The sequence below is a fragment of the Oryctolagus cuniculus genome, chromosome 1 (assembly GCF_964237555.1).
Source record: "Oryctolagus cuniculus chromosome 1, mOryCun1.1, whole genome shotgun sequence".
In the NCBI taxonomy this organism is placed as follows: Eukaryota; Metazoa; Chordata; class Mammalia; order Lagomorpha; family Leporidae; genus Oryctolagus; species Oryctolagus cuniculus.
The window spans coordinates 35,144,175-35,158,822 of record NC_091432.1 but is presented as its reverse complement, the minus strand read 5'-3'; the positions used below and the strand labels follow the sequence as shown (position 1 = coordinate 35,158,822).

At 42.4% G+C, this 14,648-nt stretch overlaps 1 protein-coding gene across 22 annotated transcripts in view; it reads right to left on the bottom strand.

Annotated features, from left to right (window-relative positions):
- Positions 1–14,648, bottom strand: part of DCDC1 (doublecortin domain containing 1) — a 557,706-nt gene that overhangs the window by 17,965 nt on the left and 525,093 nt on the right. For 8 of the 22 annotated variants that reach the window (XM_070071602.1, XM_070071591.1, XM_070071600.1 and 5 more), the window contains 2 exons: positions 8,930–9,080; positions 6,014–7,900 (listed from right to left, as the gene is read on the bottom strand). In XM_070071602.1, the coding sequence (XP_069927703.1) occupies positions 7,524–7,900; positions 8,930–9,080 (528 nt within the window). In that variant the 3' untranslated portion in view covers positions 6,014–7,523. The other 14 variants (XM_070071601.1, XM_070071604.1, XM_070071605.1 and 11 more) reach the window with 8 other exon arrangements.

Sequence of the window (14,648 nt, the reverse complement as noted above, 5' to 3'; positions counted from 1 at the left end):
GCTATATACTTGAATTAGGCCTTCAAAAACTAATTTTGTTTTTATTTTCAGTCTTCTAAGGAAGGTGCCTATCTCTCAACCTATATGGATTTCTTTTATGAGGCAACAAAACTACCTTGAAAATTAGTTTTTCTAACAGCATTTGTTATTGAATTGAAATAATATCCTGTGGATTTTCACTGTGAGATGAGCCTGCCAGGGATGCAGGTGGCTCAGGTCTCCATATTAACTAGACTTAAGGAAAACAGAACAGAGAAGGTTTAGTCCTTTCCTCTCTAAACAGCTCCTCCACTGGAGAAAAGGTAGCCACAGAAAATAAAAATCCTGTCTCTGTTTAAAAGCTCTCCTTCTTTGTACATTTAAACATGTACAAGAAAACTTCAGGAACTGCTTATTTTCCCCACCCTCAAAATTACCCGGCTCCTTGATATGTGTACCATAGTACTGACAATACTCCTGTTACCTTTAGAATAGCAAGATTTCATCAGCACCAAAGGCAGCTTATTTAACGTGAGAGACTTCAGCACCTTACAGTCACGTGCAAGGTCAGCCTTCCAGTGTCTGAGTCCAGGTTACCCTCTCTGGTTGCTTAGGCCTGACTCAAGACCATTTCTAACACCCCTAAAGGAAAGAGTGATGAGCAAGCAAGAGGATACTTAGACTCAAACCCTCACCCACCCAGTAATTGCTTCTTTGAATAGAAGGGTAAAGGATCCACAGGGCTCTAGAAACTGGTCCTTACCACTTGGGCCATGCCTTGCAGATAGGAAATAGTATTTTCCTTGATGGGCCCCAAATTCCTGGTAAAGTCTCTGACTCTGTGGTCAGCTCCCACATTGCTTCCTAAGTGTGTGTTGTAATGTGGATTCCCTACCTCACCTCAGGCATACAGATTGTAACAATCACTGGGATCAAGCCTGGGAATCCGTTTTGTTTTGGGCTCCCCTGGTGTTTCTTGTGCATCCAAAATTTGAGAACCAGAAAAGCATCACTTACCCATCCACAAATTGTTCCAGGAAAAGTTTTGTTTGTTTGGTTTCCAATGAAAGTAGGATTTAAAGGCTCTTACAGGAGAAAAGGCCAAGAGGCAAGGGAGAAAGAGGGAAGGAGGGAAGAGGGGAAAAACATGAATTAAGAGAGACAGCATCTAGTCTTATAACTTTGGGGTCACTAACCTAAAAGTCTTGAGAGGTTCCCACCTCTCCTCCACCTCTCCCCAGCACAGTCTGAAGGTTATTTCAAGACAGCATGCTCAGGGCTAGTGCTGTGGCGCAGCAGGTAAAGTGGCTGCCTGCAGTGCTGGCATCCCATAGGGGCACCGGTTCAAGTCCCAACTGCTCCACTTCTGATTCAGCTCTCTGCTATGGCCTTGGAAAGCAGTAGAAGATGGCCCAAGTACTTGGGCCCCTGTACTTGCGTGGGAGAGCTGGACTAAGCTCCAGGCTCCTGGCTTCAGATCAACTCAGCTCTGGCTGTTGCAGCCATTTGGGGAGTGAACCAGTGGATGGAAGACCTCACCTCTGCCTCTCTGTAACTGTCGCTCCCCCTCTTCGTGGAGGAACGACACAAGACCCTGCGCTGTTCTCTCGTCTGCTCGGCCCTCCCCGGGTTTGCTGCTGGTTCTTCCCGGGTTGGCTACTATCCCTTCCACCTCCGTGGAAGGGCAGTTCCCCCTGGCCACATTCCCCACTTCCGCAGGGGAGCGGCACACCGCCAGCCGGCTCGTCTCGGGGGCTGCACAGGTGTTCCCTCAGATGTTCCCCTTAGATGTTCCCCCGTGCATGCCGTCTCTCTCCTCCTTTATAGTCCTCCTCCACCAATCCCAACTTGGCTGCCCACACGCCGAGTACGCTGCTCTCCTCCAATCAGGAGCAAGTCCTACAGTTTATTGGTTGAACTGGAGGCAGCTGTGCAGAAGCTGTTTACTTCTCTCCCAGCGCCATATTGTGGGAGAGCAGACGCATAGAATAAGTCTTAATTCCAGTAACTCAGTCTAGTCCAGATTGCTCCCCACAGTAACTCTGCCTTTCAAATAAATAAATAAATCTTTAAAAAAAGGCAGCATGTTTTGGTCAATTTTCTTTAAAACACAGGTGCTGGCATTTCCTGATACACTGGGGCCAAAACACTAATATCAACTCCCAAGTGTGCAACTTCTGCTTTAAAGTGTCAGGGTAGAACCTAGTGGGTTCTTCAGCTTGACCAACCCTTCTACCTGCTCCCAGCTGGCAGAGGAACATAACACACAACCAGTGGCAGCATACCCAGTTCAAAATGTCATTTCAGTTGCCCTATAAATATGATTTCCTGCCTCCTTTCTTCCTCCAACCCAGGGGTACCATAGCTCTTCCTCTCTCCCCACATGTTTTTATTTGCATTTATGGTGCACAGTGACAGCCTATTGATAGTAGTTTCACACTGTAGTGTCACAGAATTAGAAACTATTTTAGCTAGCAGCAGGCACCTACTGAATTCCCACCATTCCATGATGAATCCATTCACTTTCAGCAGCACTCACCTGAGTGGTCTTTGTTGATCTTGCTCTACAGTGGCTTATGACCCCACAGCCCCGAACAGTGCCATTTATGCAGAATTCTAATTTCCTGTGTTGAAAACAAAACTGCTGCTCTTTCTTTCTGCTTACCCAGCCCTAGCACAGAGGTGGAGGAAGTCAAGATGGCACTGGAATCATCTATTTAATGAAAACAACTGAAAGCCACCATTGAGCCCCAAATTCCATTTAACTGAGAACATTGGCATTTCACTTTGTGACACTCTAGAATAACAGACATTTGTGTGTTTTGATCATTTCCTTCCAAATGATGCCAAAAAACAAATGCTGTGTTGGTGAATCACGAATCTCTCAATGATGCTCAGCACACCTGGGCTGTGATTGAAGATTAGCTCACAAATGCTGCTGCAGATACTAGCCACAATTTGTAAGTGATTCGGCGGCAAAAGAGAATAAATGCATCCTTTCTGTTATTATTTTTTGTTATGTTTTCTTGATTCACAAAATGGTGCTTAGCTATTATGAACAATCAAGAAAAAAAAAAAAAAAAAGAGGGGCCGATGCTATGGCATAGAGGGTAAAGCCACAGCGGGTAAAGCCACTGCCAGCGGTGCCAGCATCCCATATGGGCATCTTTTCAAGTCCCTGCTGTTCCACTTCCAATACAGCTCTCTGCTAATGCGCCTGGGAAAGCAGCAGAAGATGACCCAAGTCCTTAGGCCCCTGCACCCACGTGGAAAATGTAAAAGAATCTACTGGCTCCTGGCTTTGGATCTGCCCAGCTTTGGCCTTTACGGTCATTTGGAGAGTGAGCCAATGGAGGGAGGACTGCTCTTTCTCTCTGCTTCTGCCTCTCTGTACCTCTGCCTTTCAAATAAATAAATACATATTTAAAAAAAGAGAGAAAGAATTTAATGTTATTGGCTTGAAAAAGCTACCTTTGCCTTGTGATTCTTGACTGATGTATCCTGTTTCACAAAGCAGATAGCAGTACACAATAAAGTGTCCCTTGTGTTTACTGTCAGTTAATCAAAATTTTGTCAAACTTTCAGGCATATGGCTTTTTGTTAGCTTGCTTTCATGCAACGTTACCCCAAACTGGCCACAAAAGCTAGAGGTGGACAGAAAACTCCAGTTCTCACTGGTACACTGTTGATTAACATCTGGATCACCTTAAGGGTGTTTGTGAACCAGCAGGAAATAAGTTTCTGGAGAAAGCCACAGACTTGGGGATGCTTGTTGTAGTATTTAATAATAAATGGTTTTCAGTTAATAGAAAAATATTGAAATCTGACATATATATATATACACATCTATATGAATCTGATTCAAACTTGATAAACATATCTCCAGAGGAAATTACTGGGTTTATTAGAAGCCTAGGAGGGCTGAACAGAATTGGAACAGTCTTGTCCTATAGTCCTTGCTGAAGGTGGAGTAACTGCTCCCTAGTCCACATTTCAGCCATCCAAAGAGAAAAGTTAGTAGTGAGGAAAGAGCTGGGCTATTCTTAGCCTAAGTTACAAGTGGCTGTGAATTGCGGACACCCTGGGCAAGCTGTCGTCTACCAAGTAAGTGTTGCTTCCTTGCTGGTAACATGTGATGTGTTGATGACTGTTATATTACACCTAAAATCCCATTTATTAGTAATAGAAAAGTTCAGTGAAGATTTTGCCTTATGTCTCCTGGTGCTTGATATAGCATTGTGTGATAATACCAATTTTCGCTTCAGGCATATTCACATGCAACAGCGAAGACTTACAAGAATTTGCACATTTGATCTAGGGTGAAATGACGCCACTTTCATAGCAAATCAACTTTTCCCTGGCAGCAAAATGATGGGTACTTTTGTACCTAAAGAATTGCTTTTGTTTTCACAGAATTTTGAATTTAAGAAGTTATCTTGATGGGGATTGTGATCAAGACATTCTAAGGAGAGGCCCCGCTGGCTGAAGAGTCCTGGTAGCTCACTTTCCAGCTGGGGGCAAAGTCCTTAACCCTTCTTGCTTTGATTTTCTTGTTGCAAAAAGCATATCAAAATACGAGTCACACGCAGTCTTTGTCTCCCATGTGGCACAAAGCTGCTTTTGAATATCTTCACATCTCCAGCATCACGCAACACAGAGGGGATGTCTGTAAAAGGGCAAGTTGTTGTTGATGTAACATGTGAAATTTCACCTCAATGTGCTTTGCATCTACTGGCGTTGGAGATGGCAGGAACTTATTCATGTAGCCTCACTGATTTGCAGACTGGGAGTAAATGCTAGGCCTTTTGCAGTGATTAGCAAGAGCCCCCTTCAGTACAAATGATATATTGCCTTCCTACATCATATTAAAGTGCAGGATTGAGGAGTGAGCCCAGCTGAGCCATTCTGTATACACCTAGCCAGGTTGCAATTTATATTCAGAGGCAGCTATGAGTGGCTTTCAGAGGAAGAGAGGGAGGAAGAACATTACTTTGGAAAATTTCCACCAGGAACAGAAATCTAACTGATTTTTCACTGCCATTAAAAAAAAGGTTTTCTTTCTTTTTCTCCAGAAAAAAAATTAATGAGTAGAAATGCTTCTTGTCCTATAGGATTGTTACCTAAGACAGTTAAGGATCTTCTTCAATCCCTTTTTGAAAAACAACCTTTACCTGATTTTTCTTTCAAATCAGGCACGTAGGCTTTCTCTCTCTAAGATTTTGTATTAACGACACCATCTATGTCACATATCAAGAATTATCCAGCTTCCCTCTCCCGAACAATGCCTAACTGTGTCCCACAAACTGTCCTCACTGTTACTAAAGCAAACCTGAAGAGAAAGTCGAGAAGGAAAGACTAATTCATGTGGTATTCTGTGGCTACCAGCCACTTCATTTTTATTCAGTAAATGAAGGATTTTAACATGGAAATTTGGAAAATATGGTGAGTAAGAGAGAAAATGTCAGATGGGGTCAAATTTAGTGTTAGGTGGCCAAAGAGTCTAATTTATGTATCAAATTATTTATCGTTTATATATATGTATGAATATATATACATATATATATATATAAAATACATAAACAAAGCATTTGACCTTGCTGAATTATAGTTCAGTAATTAGTAGTTGTTTTTTTCTCCTGGAAGAAAATAATACTAAAACAGTCATTTCACCCACATTTTTCACCTAGTTTTCTTGCCTTTCCAGGAGCAGATCCAGAGGAAGTATTCCACTTTACACAAAATGCGGAAGGTAATAACCTTAAAACAGACTGCATGAAATGACAGGGGGCTGAATAATCATCACACATAACAAACATGTGAACATGTACACATGGTGATACCAGAGGAATCCAGGGCACAGCGCGACGGTTCTGATGGAGTCAGCTGTAGAGCTGGGCCAGAGACAGGGGTGTGCAGGATGGTGATGCCACAACGTCTGTGGCGTGAGGGCCCTGCTGCCTTCGGATTCTGGCATAATTTGCTCTGATCTCTGTCAGTCGCTTTAACTCTGTTTAAAAAAATATTTTAAGAGAGAAGTCAGAGTATTTGTCAAAGAAAAAAAAATGAGTTCAGGATGATGAAAACCTTCAAGATCCTGCAGAAATCCTTGACTCCCACACGGGGCTCTCATTACACACTTCACTTCCTTACCGCATCAGACTGTATTAGCATTCTCCTGGTTTCTTAAAAATGGAGGTTGTTACGCAGGGCTTCCTCCTAGGCATTTTATGAAGGCTGAACTGGAAGCTAACTTGGATCTACTGGAAAGATGGAAGCCATAGCCATGATAATGGTGTTCAAATTTTATGGCAAGCAGCATAAAGCACTCGTTTAACTGTTGGGGCTTTGTGTGAAAGGAATCATTCAAATGGCATCTGCTTTGTTTTTGCTGAATCAAATTCATTCTTCAAAAACCTAGTGTGATTATTTGATAACTAACTTCTACCTGCTAAATGTTTTTTGACATTATAGCACAGAAAGTCAGTTCTTACAGAGTGTTTAGTTTTGAAACTCATAGGCTGTCTTTGCATTCTTTTACTACATAGCTAAGCCAATAGGTCACAGAGAAATCACAAGTGAAATGATTGATTTAAAGTTACTTAATAAGTACATATATGTAGTGGAATATCTCTCTTTTTAAAACTATTCTGTATATCTAAATTCCAGCTAATTATTTCTCACAATTATTTTAAGAAAAAAAAAAAACAACAAAATGAAACCAGTAAAAAAGAGTTTCTGAAGAACAATTAGACCCTTTCGTAATTCTTCCAACATGAAAGTGTTATGAGAGGGGCCAGCAGTGTGGTGCAGCAGGTTAAAGCCCTGGCCTGAAGCTCCGGCATCCATATGGGTGCCAGTTCTCGTCCCGGCTGTTCCTCTTCCGATCCAGCTCTCTGCTATGGCCTTGGAAAGCAGTATAACATGGCCCAAGTCCTTGGGCCCCTGCACCCACATGGGAGACCTGGAGGAAGCTCCTGGCTCCTGACTTCAGATCAGCGCAGCTCCGGCCATTGCAGCCATATGGGGAGTGAACCAGCGGATGAAGACCTCTCTGTCTACCTCTCTCTGTGACTCTCTTTCAAATAAATAAAAATAAATCTTAAAAAAAGCAAAAAAAGAAAAGAAAATGAACAACCTACTTGCATAGGGAAGGAATTAACTTTTACATGAGCGTAATCCATGTGTCTTTGAAAGCGAAGATGCAAAAATGAAACTTTGTCTACATAATCTTGCCTGAGGTTCCCGTAACTAACATGGAGGAAAGTGGTCAAGTCTACTATTTATATTTCCCATTTTTCTGTCCTACCTGCACAGTTTTTATTGATGACAGGCTTGCTTCTGGGAAGCATTTCTCTCTGAGGTTCGGAACCCTTTTGGCTAGCTTGTCTGAAGCATACGTAGCTTTATGCATCAGGCAAGCCCAGTGAACACAATGTGGGAAGGAGGGTAGGGTATGTGCAGGAGCCAGTCCCAGGCATATGAAAGATTAAGCCCAACTAGGGAACTGGGAACGTGCCTTCTACCATACTATGTTTGCTTGCTATTCAATTGTGCTTAATCATATCAAATATGTTCACATTCTTAATTAGATTGATTTTTTTTCCAGGAAAGGAAGGCTGACATACTTCTTCTATAGACTCTGCATTTTGGTAATGTAGAAAGTTGTCGCTTAAACTGATTATAAGAACTTCACTCTTATTTTTGTAAGCGACCACACAGTGACGGTCACCAAGCTCTGGGGTTATGGGTAGTGGTAGATGATGTGAACAGCAGAATTCAAAGAATATGAAGAGTGGGGCTTCTTCCATAGTGAAGGGTGATACAGGAGGAATCTTTGTGGCACTCCTCAATGCTAGGCAAGGCATCCCAATAAATCTTTGTCTCTCTACCTTTTGGTCTTCATTTCTCTTCTCTTGTACTTCTGAAGTAAATGGAAAGACATGATTGCAAATTTACAAAATGTTTGGCTTATCTACCTTGCATAAACACAGCATTGACAATTTTATGGTGAGTTTTCTAAAAGGACAACTCTGGTTTTTTTCACAATGTCAGGTAACTTACTTCCTTATTGTTTAATCTCCTTTAAAATGATAACAATATTTTTCAGAATTTCCTGAGAATTATGTCTCTGCTAATGTAGACCCAGCTACACAATGAGGCCTTAAATCTCTCAAGATAAATTGGAAACAGGACAAGCATTCACTGAATAGCAAATATATTCTCGTTTCAATTTCTGTCATTTACCAAAGAAAATGATCAAAGGACAGGATATACAACTAGAATATAAGTACTTATTGTTAAAGATCAGAAATTTTCCAGCTATGTAACTACTATTAATAAAATAAAGTAGGAAGTCAGTGGAGCCTCACTTTCATCAGGGTTCATTCTAAGGGAATGCCTTCAGATGAGGCCCTCCTACCACTTCTGCAAATAAACCCCAGGGTAAGAAATCATGGTAACTGAGATTTGATGGGATTCTTTAAACATTACTAATAATGAGGTTCCAGCACATAATTTTAATTTTCCCAGTGTAGAGTAAATGGCATAAAAGAGGATAATTATTCAAGATTAGGGGCAGGTGTTTGGCTTAGGGTTGTGATATCTGCATTTCATATAGGATAACCTCTCTAAAGTCTCAGGTCTGCTCCCAATCCTGCTTCCTGCTACTGTGCACCTTGGGAGGCAGCAAGTGACAGCTCAAATACTTGGGTCCCTACCACTCACATGGGAGACTTGGGCTCCGAACTTCGATCTGGGCTGGCCTTGGCTGCTTTAGGCATTTGGAGCATGAGCCAGAACATGGAAAATCTCCCTCTCTCTTTCTTTCTCTGCCTTTCAAATCAAATCATTCAATCAACAACAAAATCACTATGACAGGTTATAACATTCAGTAAAGTAAGCTCTTTGAAGAAAAGACTGAACGCTTTAATTCTTCAAAAATAACCTGTACCTTTTTGGGTTACAAAGTCATGTCCTGTGGCCACACAGATGACCATGTCTCGTTCTACATCATCCCATGACTCAATGAGCTTTCCATCTGGAGTATACAGTGCTCTGGCTGGGTGGGCCATTTTGAGACGAGAGGAACAATTCTCCAACAGCTGCAACACAAAGAGATAGCCATGTTTGAACATGGGATGCCACCAGGTGGTTAGGTACTAAGGACTCTGCTCTTTGAGGAGAACTAGTATCCTGATTTGAATAGTTACTCACTTATAACTTAGAAATAGTGGAGCAGGAGCTGTGGCGTGGTGGGTAAAGCCGCCGCCTCCAGTGCCAGCATCCCATGTAGGCACCAGTTCGAGACCTGGCTGCTCCACTTCCGATCCAGCTCTCTGCTATGGCCTGGGAAAGCAGTAGAAGATGGCCCAAGTCCTTGGGCCCCTGCACTCATGTGGGAGACCCAGAAGAGGCTCCAGTCATTGAGGCCATTTGGGGAGTGAACCAGTGGACAGAATACCTCTCTCTCTCGCTCTCTGCCTCTCCTTCTCTCTCTGACTTTCAAATAAATAAATAAATCTTTTAAAAAATAACATAGAAATAGATATATAAGGGATGGGAAGAGGGGTATACAAATGTTCCCTAAAGGTGCTTAAAAAATGATGAACTGGGATTGGCGTTGTGGTGCAGTGGGTTAAAGCCCTGGTCTACAGCACTGGTATCCCATATGTGCACTGATTTAAGTCCCGGCTGCTCCACTTCCAATCTAGCTCCCTGCTAATGCTCCTGGGAAAGCAGCAGAGGATGGCCTAAGTGCTTGGGGCATTGCCACCCATATTGGAGATCCATGTAAAATTCCTTGCTCCTGGCTTCAGCCTGGTCCAGCCCAGGTTTTTGCAGCCATTTTGGGAGTGAACCAGTGGATGGAAACACACACCCTCTCTCTGACTCCCTCTCTCTGATGTTCTGCCTTGCAAATAAATAAACCAATCTTTTAAAAGAGAAAGCCTTTGTACTTAATTGATAAATTAAAAAAGTTCTAGAAGGATGTTTCAATTTTTCTTGAAATATTCATAAAATTTTCCTTGAAATATTATGAAAATACACATACAGTTGCAAAACATCAATAATATTAGCAACATTAGCCAACACGTTGCATAACCCTGAGGGTAATTCTGTTAAAGAATGAAAATAGCGGCTGGCGCTGTGGCTCACTAGGCTAATCCTCCGCCTGCGGTGCCGGGACCCCAGGTTCTAGTCCCGGTTGGGGCGCCGGATTCTGTCCGGTTGCATCTCTTCCAGTCCAGCCCGGAAAGGTAGTGGAGGATGGCCCAAGTGCTGGGCCCTGCACCCACATGGGAGGCCAGGAGGAAGCAGCTGGCTCCTGGCTTCGGATCAGTGCAGTGCGCCAGCCGTAGCGGCCATTTGGGGCCAAACCAACAAAAGGAAGACTTTTCTCTCTGTCTCTCTCTCTCTCACTGTCTGACTCTGCCTGTCAAAATAAATAAATAAATAAATAAGAATGAAAATAGAGGCTGGCGCTGCAGCACAGTGGGTTGAAACTCTGGCTTGCAGCATCGGCATTCAATATGGGCACCAGTTTAAGTCCTAGCTGCTCCATTTCCAATTCACCTCCCTGCTAATGCACCTGGGAAAGCAGTGGAGCATGGCCCAAGTCCTTGGGCCCCTGCACCCATTTGGGAGACCTGGAAGAAGCTCCAGGCTCCTGGCTCTGGATCAGCTGTGCTCTAGCCATGGTGGCCATTTGGGGAGTGAACCAGCATATAGAAGACTTCCCTCTCTCTGTCTCTACCTCTCTCTGTAACTCTGCCTTTAAAATAATTAAAATAAATCTTTTAAAAATGTGAAAACAACTCTAAGACTATGTGAATAGGTTGTTTTCAAAGATTTTATTTATTTATCTGAGAGGCAGAGTTACAGAGAGAGGGAGACAGAGAGGAAGTCTTCCTTCCACTGGTTCGCTCCACAAAGGGCCTCATATAAGCAAGCAGGAAGAAAGCGAGATGTTTCTGCAATTCTGTCTGCATGACTTTCACCTCTCGGGGGGTCAGAAATCTGTTCCTTCAAAATGCAGGAAGCAGGTCTACACCAACCCCCAAACCTCCATCAATACTTCTGTTTATAGACCTTTTAAGGGTCTACAACTCACAACAATGCAGCATGGCAGGTGGCAGAATGGGGCAAGCCATGGCACCCTGCATCTGGAAAATGAATTAGTACTAAGAAGCAAGACAAGAAGAGTAATAGGGCAATGCAATTTCGAAGAGTGCAGTTTTCACCATGTATTCTGAGCAAAGGATGAACGAATTGAATTCAATTCAATAGTAGCCTCACCAAAGGGTATTTAAGTTGAGTTTCTCTCTGGGCTGGGGGCAATGGGGAGCTGCCTTAGAATTATCTATGGGTATCTGGAAGAAATTTGCATAGTTTGAAAAGAGCCTACTAAGAGATAATTCTTATATTTTTCCTTACTTTACCATGAAAATATTACTGTTCTATAGGGATCATGCTTTCTATTTATAATCAGAAAAATAAATGCAATTTAATCTGGAAATATATACTAAGGGCAAAATGGAAATTTAACCTATGGGTATTTACTTGGTTTTTACAACAACCTATTTACATGAGACAAAGTCAATGAGTTTACAAAACCATTTGAAAATATATGTGGAAATAAGGCATTTTTCCGTACAATTAAGTTCTAAAATATATAATCAATTTATGACCTCAAAGACATTTTAATTCTCAGTTTTCAAATGTATTCTAAATTAACTCAAGAATCTTATTTAGAATAGGTGTTAAAGTTGAATTTTTGTTCCAAGTTTCTGATAAAGGAACAATGTTCTGTGAACAATTCCTCATCCACAGCTTACGTTGAGAGTTTAGTTCTCATGTCTTGGCATCATGGGACGGTTGTGCACCCCCTGTCAGAGGTCTTTGCCTATCCAAATTGAAATGGGCTGTTTCTCATTCTTCCGGTTTCGCTCATGTATGCAGAACTGCTTCTAGACTGAGCAATAACATACTGATTCTGAGATTCTGTAGAATCAGAGACGTTGCAAGGATGGGACAAAACAAATGCTTTCATCTATGTAAGGAGGGGTGTGGGTAATCATAAATCAGAGAAAGATATTGGTCTCGAAGAAAGAGCCACTAACCCTGGGCAAAGAGCTGCCTGTGCATGGATGACTGATGAGCTGACACCAGTTGGAGATGAGAGCTGCTCTGGCAATGTTCAAAGGGTGGGTGGGAGAAAACGTGGTTAAATCACCCAGAATAGCCACAGCAGCAAAAGCACTTGAGAAAAGCCCGCACTGGCTGGCGTTTGAATACCATCTGGGGGTTTCATTATAGGAGATAGAGTGAAGCATTTTGAAATGTGGTGTTTGTCATTCTTCCAGTAAATGTACCAACCACTGAAACCCTGACTCCTTTGGAGCTAGTGTCTGTAGGCAGACTGCCCCAGTGAAATCTATACCCTGTCCTGCCTGCAGCCTGTTTGTTCTACATGGTCCCGTCTTGTGAGGAATTCTTGACAGTCTGAGAGCCTGAAGGGATACATTTCGAACTGATCACAGAGAATCTCACACAGGCCCCTGTAGACAAAAATACTCAGCTTGGAAAAGGAAAAGGGAGAGATCAAAAATAACTTTAAAAAATACAACAAAGAAAGAAAGAATACACAGAAAAATTCCTGGAAATTCTACGGTAATTTCTAAATACAAGACCTACATTAGTCTTCCCAAAGCATTGCTTTCACCATTCCATTTCTTTATTCAGAAGCAACTAATGGTTCTAGTACTCTAGTCTGGGATAGTGTTATGGACTGATTTGTGTCTCCTCAAATTCTTTTTTTTTATTTTTAAGATTTATTTTATTTATTTGAAAGGCAAAGTTACAGAGAGAGAAAGGGAAAGACAGAGATCTTCCAACTGCTGATTCACTCCCTAAGTGATCACACGGCTGGGGCTGGGGCTGGGGCTGGGGCTAGGAAAGGCCAAAGTCAAGAGCCAGGAGCCAGGAGCCAGGAGCTTCATGCCAGTCTCCCTCGTGGGTGCAGGGACCCAAGGACTTGGGCCATCTTCCAATGCTTTCCCAGGCACATTGGTGGGGAGCTGGATCTGATGTGGAACAGCTGGGACTCAAACCGGCACCCATACGAGAGGCCTGTGGCAGCTGCAGGCCGTGACTTAACCAGTCACGCCACGATGCTGGGGGCCTTCCTCAAATTCTTACTGAAGCCCTAACCATTGTGACAATGGTTGAAGATAAGGCATGTAAGGTGATGGTTAAGCTTAAGTGAGGCGATAGGCACAGGGCCCTAATCCAATAGGCCTGGTTTCCTTGTGAGGTGAGGAAGAGACACTAGAGCCCTTCTCTCTCCATGAAGAGGTGATGTGAGGACAGTGAAAAGAGTCACCAGCAGGCCAGAAAGGGTGCCCCCCTGGAAATCAGTGCTGGCACCTTGATCTTGGACATTGCACCTCCAAAACCGTGATAAAATACATTCCTGTTGCTTAGGTCAAGCGGTCTGTCCTATTTGACGGCTGCTTGAGTAAAATAATACATGCAATATGCGGGGTCTACCACATACTTTTAAATCATCTCCCCATTCATAGATCTCTCCCTACTTCTCAGGCCAAGGATCATCTATTTAATGCACTTTATGAATTTTACCTCCTGTGTGTGTGGCGTCCCTCATCCTCGGTAATACTTTTTCTGCCTGAGATGTTGAATCTTACACATTTCTCAAGCTCCAAAGGAGGTCCTTATTGATTGCTCTGAAATGCCTTGTCACTCACCTCTGGGGGACAGAGTGCTCTCATCTTCTAAACTCCTATCGAACTTCCTGCCTGTACAATTGATCTGATCTTCAGCACATTATGTTAGTCTTTCTCTAAGAGGAACATCAGCTTGCTTATCAGGTAAGTCTTTCTTAAGAAGAATAACAAATATGCAACAAATAGAAAAACATACAAGAAAGAAAAACAGAGGTCCCTTGTAAGATGACCACTCAAAAATATTTAACAATAATATTCTTCCAGTGTTTTCGCCAATGTATCTGCATGTACATGTATAGACTCTAACGCTCCATGTTTTATATTATGCTTCTTTCACTTAGTAGATTTTGAATGTCTTTATTATCATTATTTTTTCTAGAAGTTGGTTTATATTTTTGTTCACTTTATTTTAAAGGCATAGATACAGAGAGATGGAAAAATCTTCCATGTGTCTGTTAACTCTCTGAATGACCTCACAGTGAGGAGTGGGCCAGGTCAAAGCCAGGTCTCTCACGTGGGTGGCAGGGGCCAGAGTATTTGAGCCATCGTCTGCTGACTCCCAGGGGTGTGCATTAGCAGGAAGTTTGATTGGAAGTGGAGGATCTGCGACTCAAAGCCAGGCACCCCAATATGCGATGCAAACATCCCGAGTAGCATCTTAACCAATGCACCGAATGCCAGCCATAAAAGTGTAAAATTCTAGCATATGTGTTATAATTCATTTAACCAAGTCCCAATTCATGAGTTTTTAAAATTATTTTAAATCTGTCTGTTTTTATAAATAGTCCTGTGACGACGATTCTTAACAAACAATCCTAAATTCATCAAAATGCCCTGGGGGACTAAGATATAAAAGTGCATTGTTTACAAGATGTACCGACAAACTATCTTACAAAGGATTATACTTCCATCAGCGTGAGGATGCCC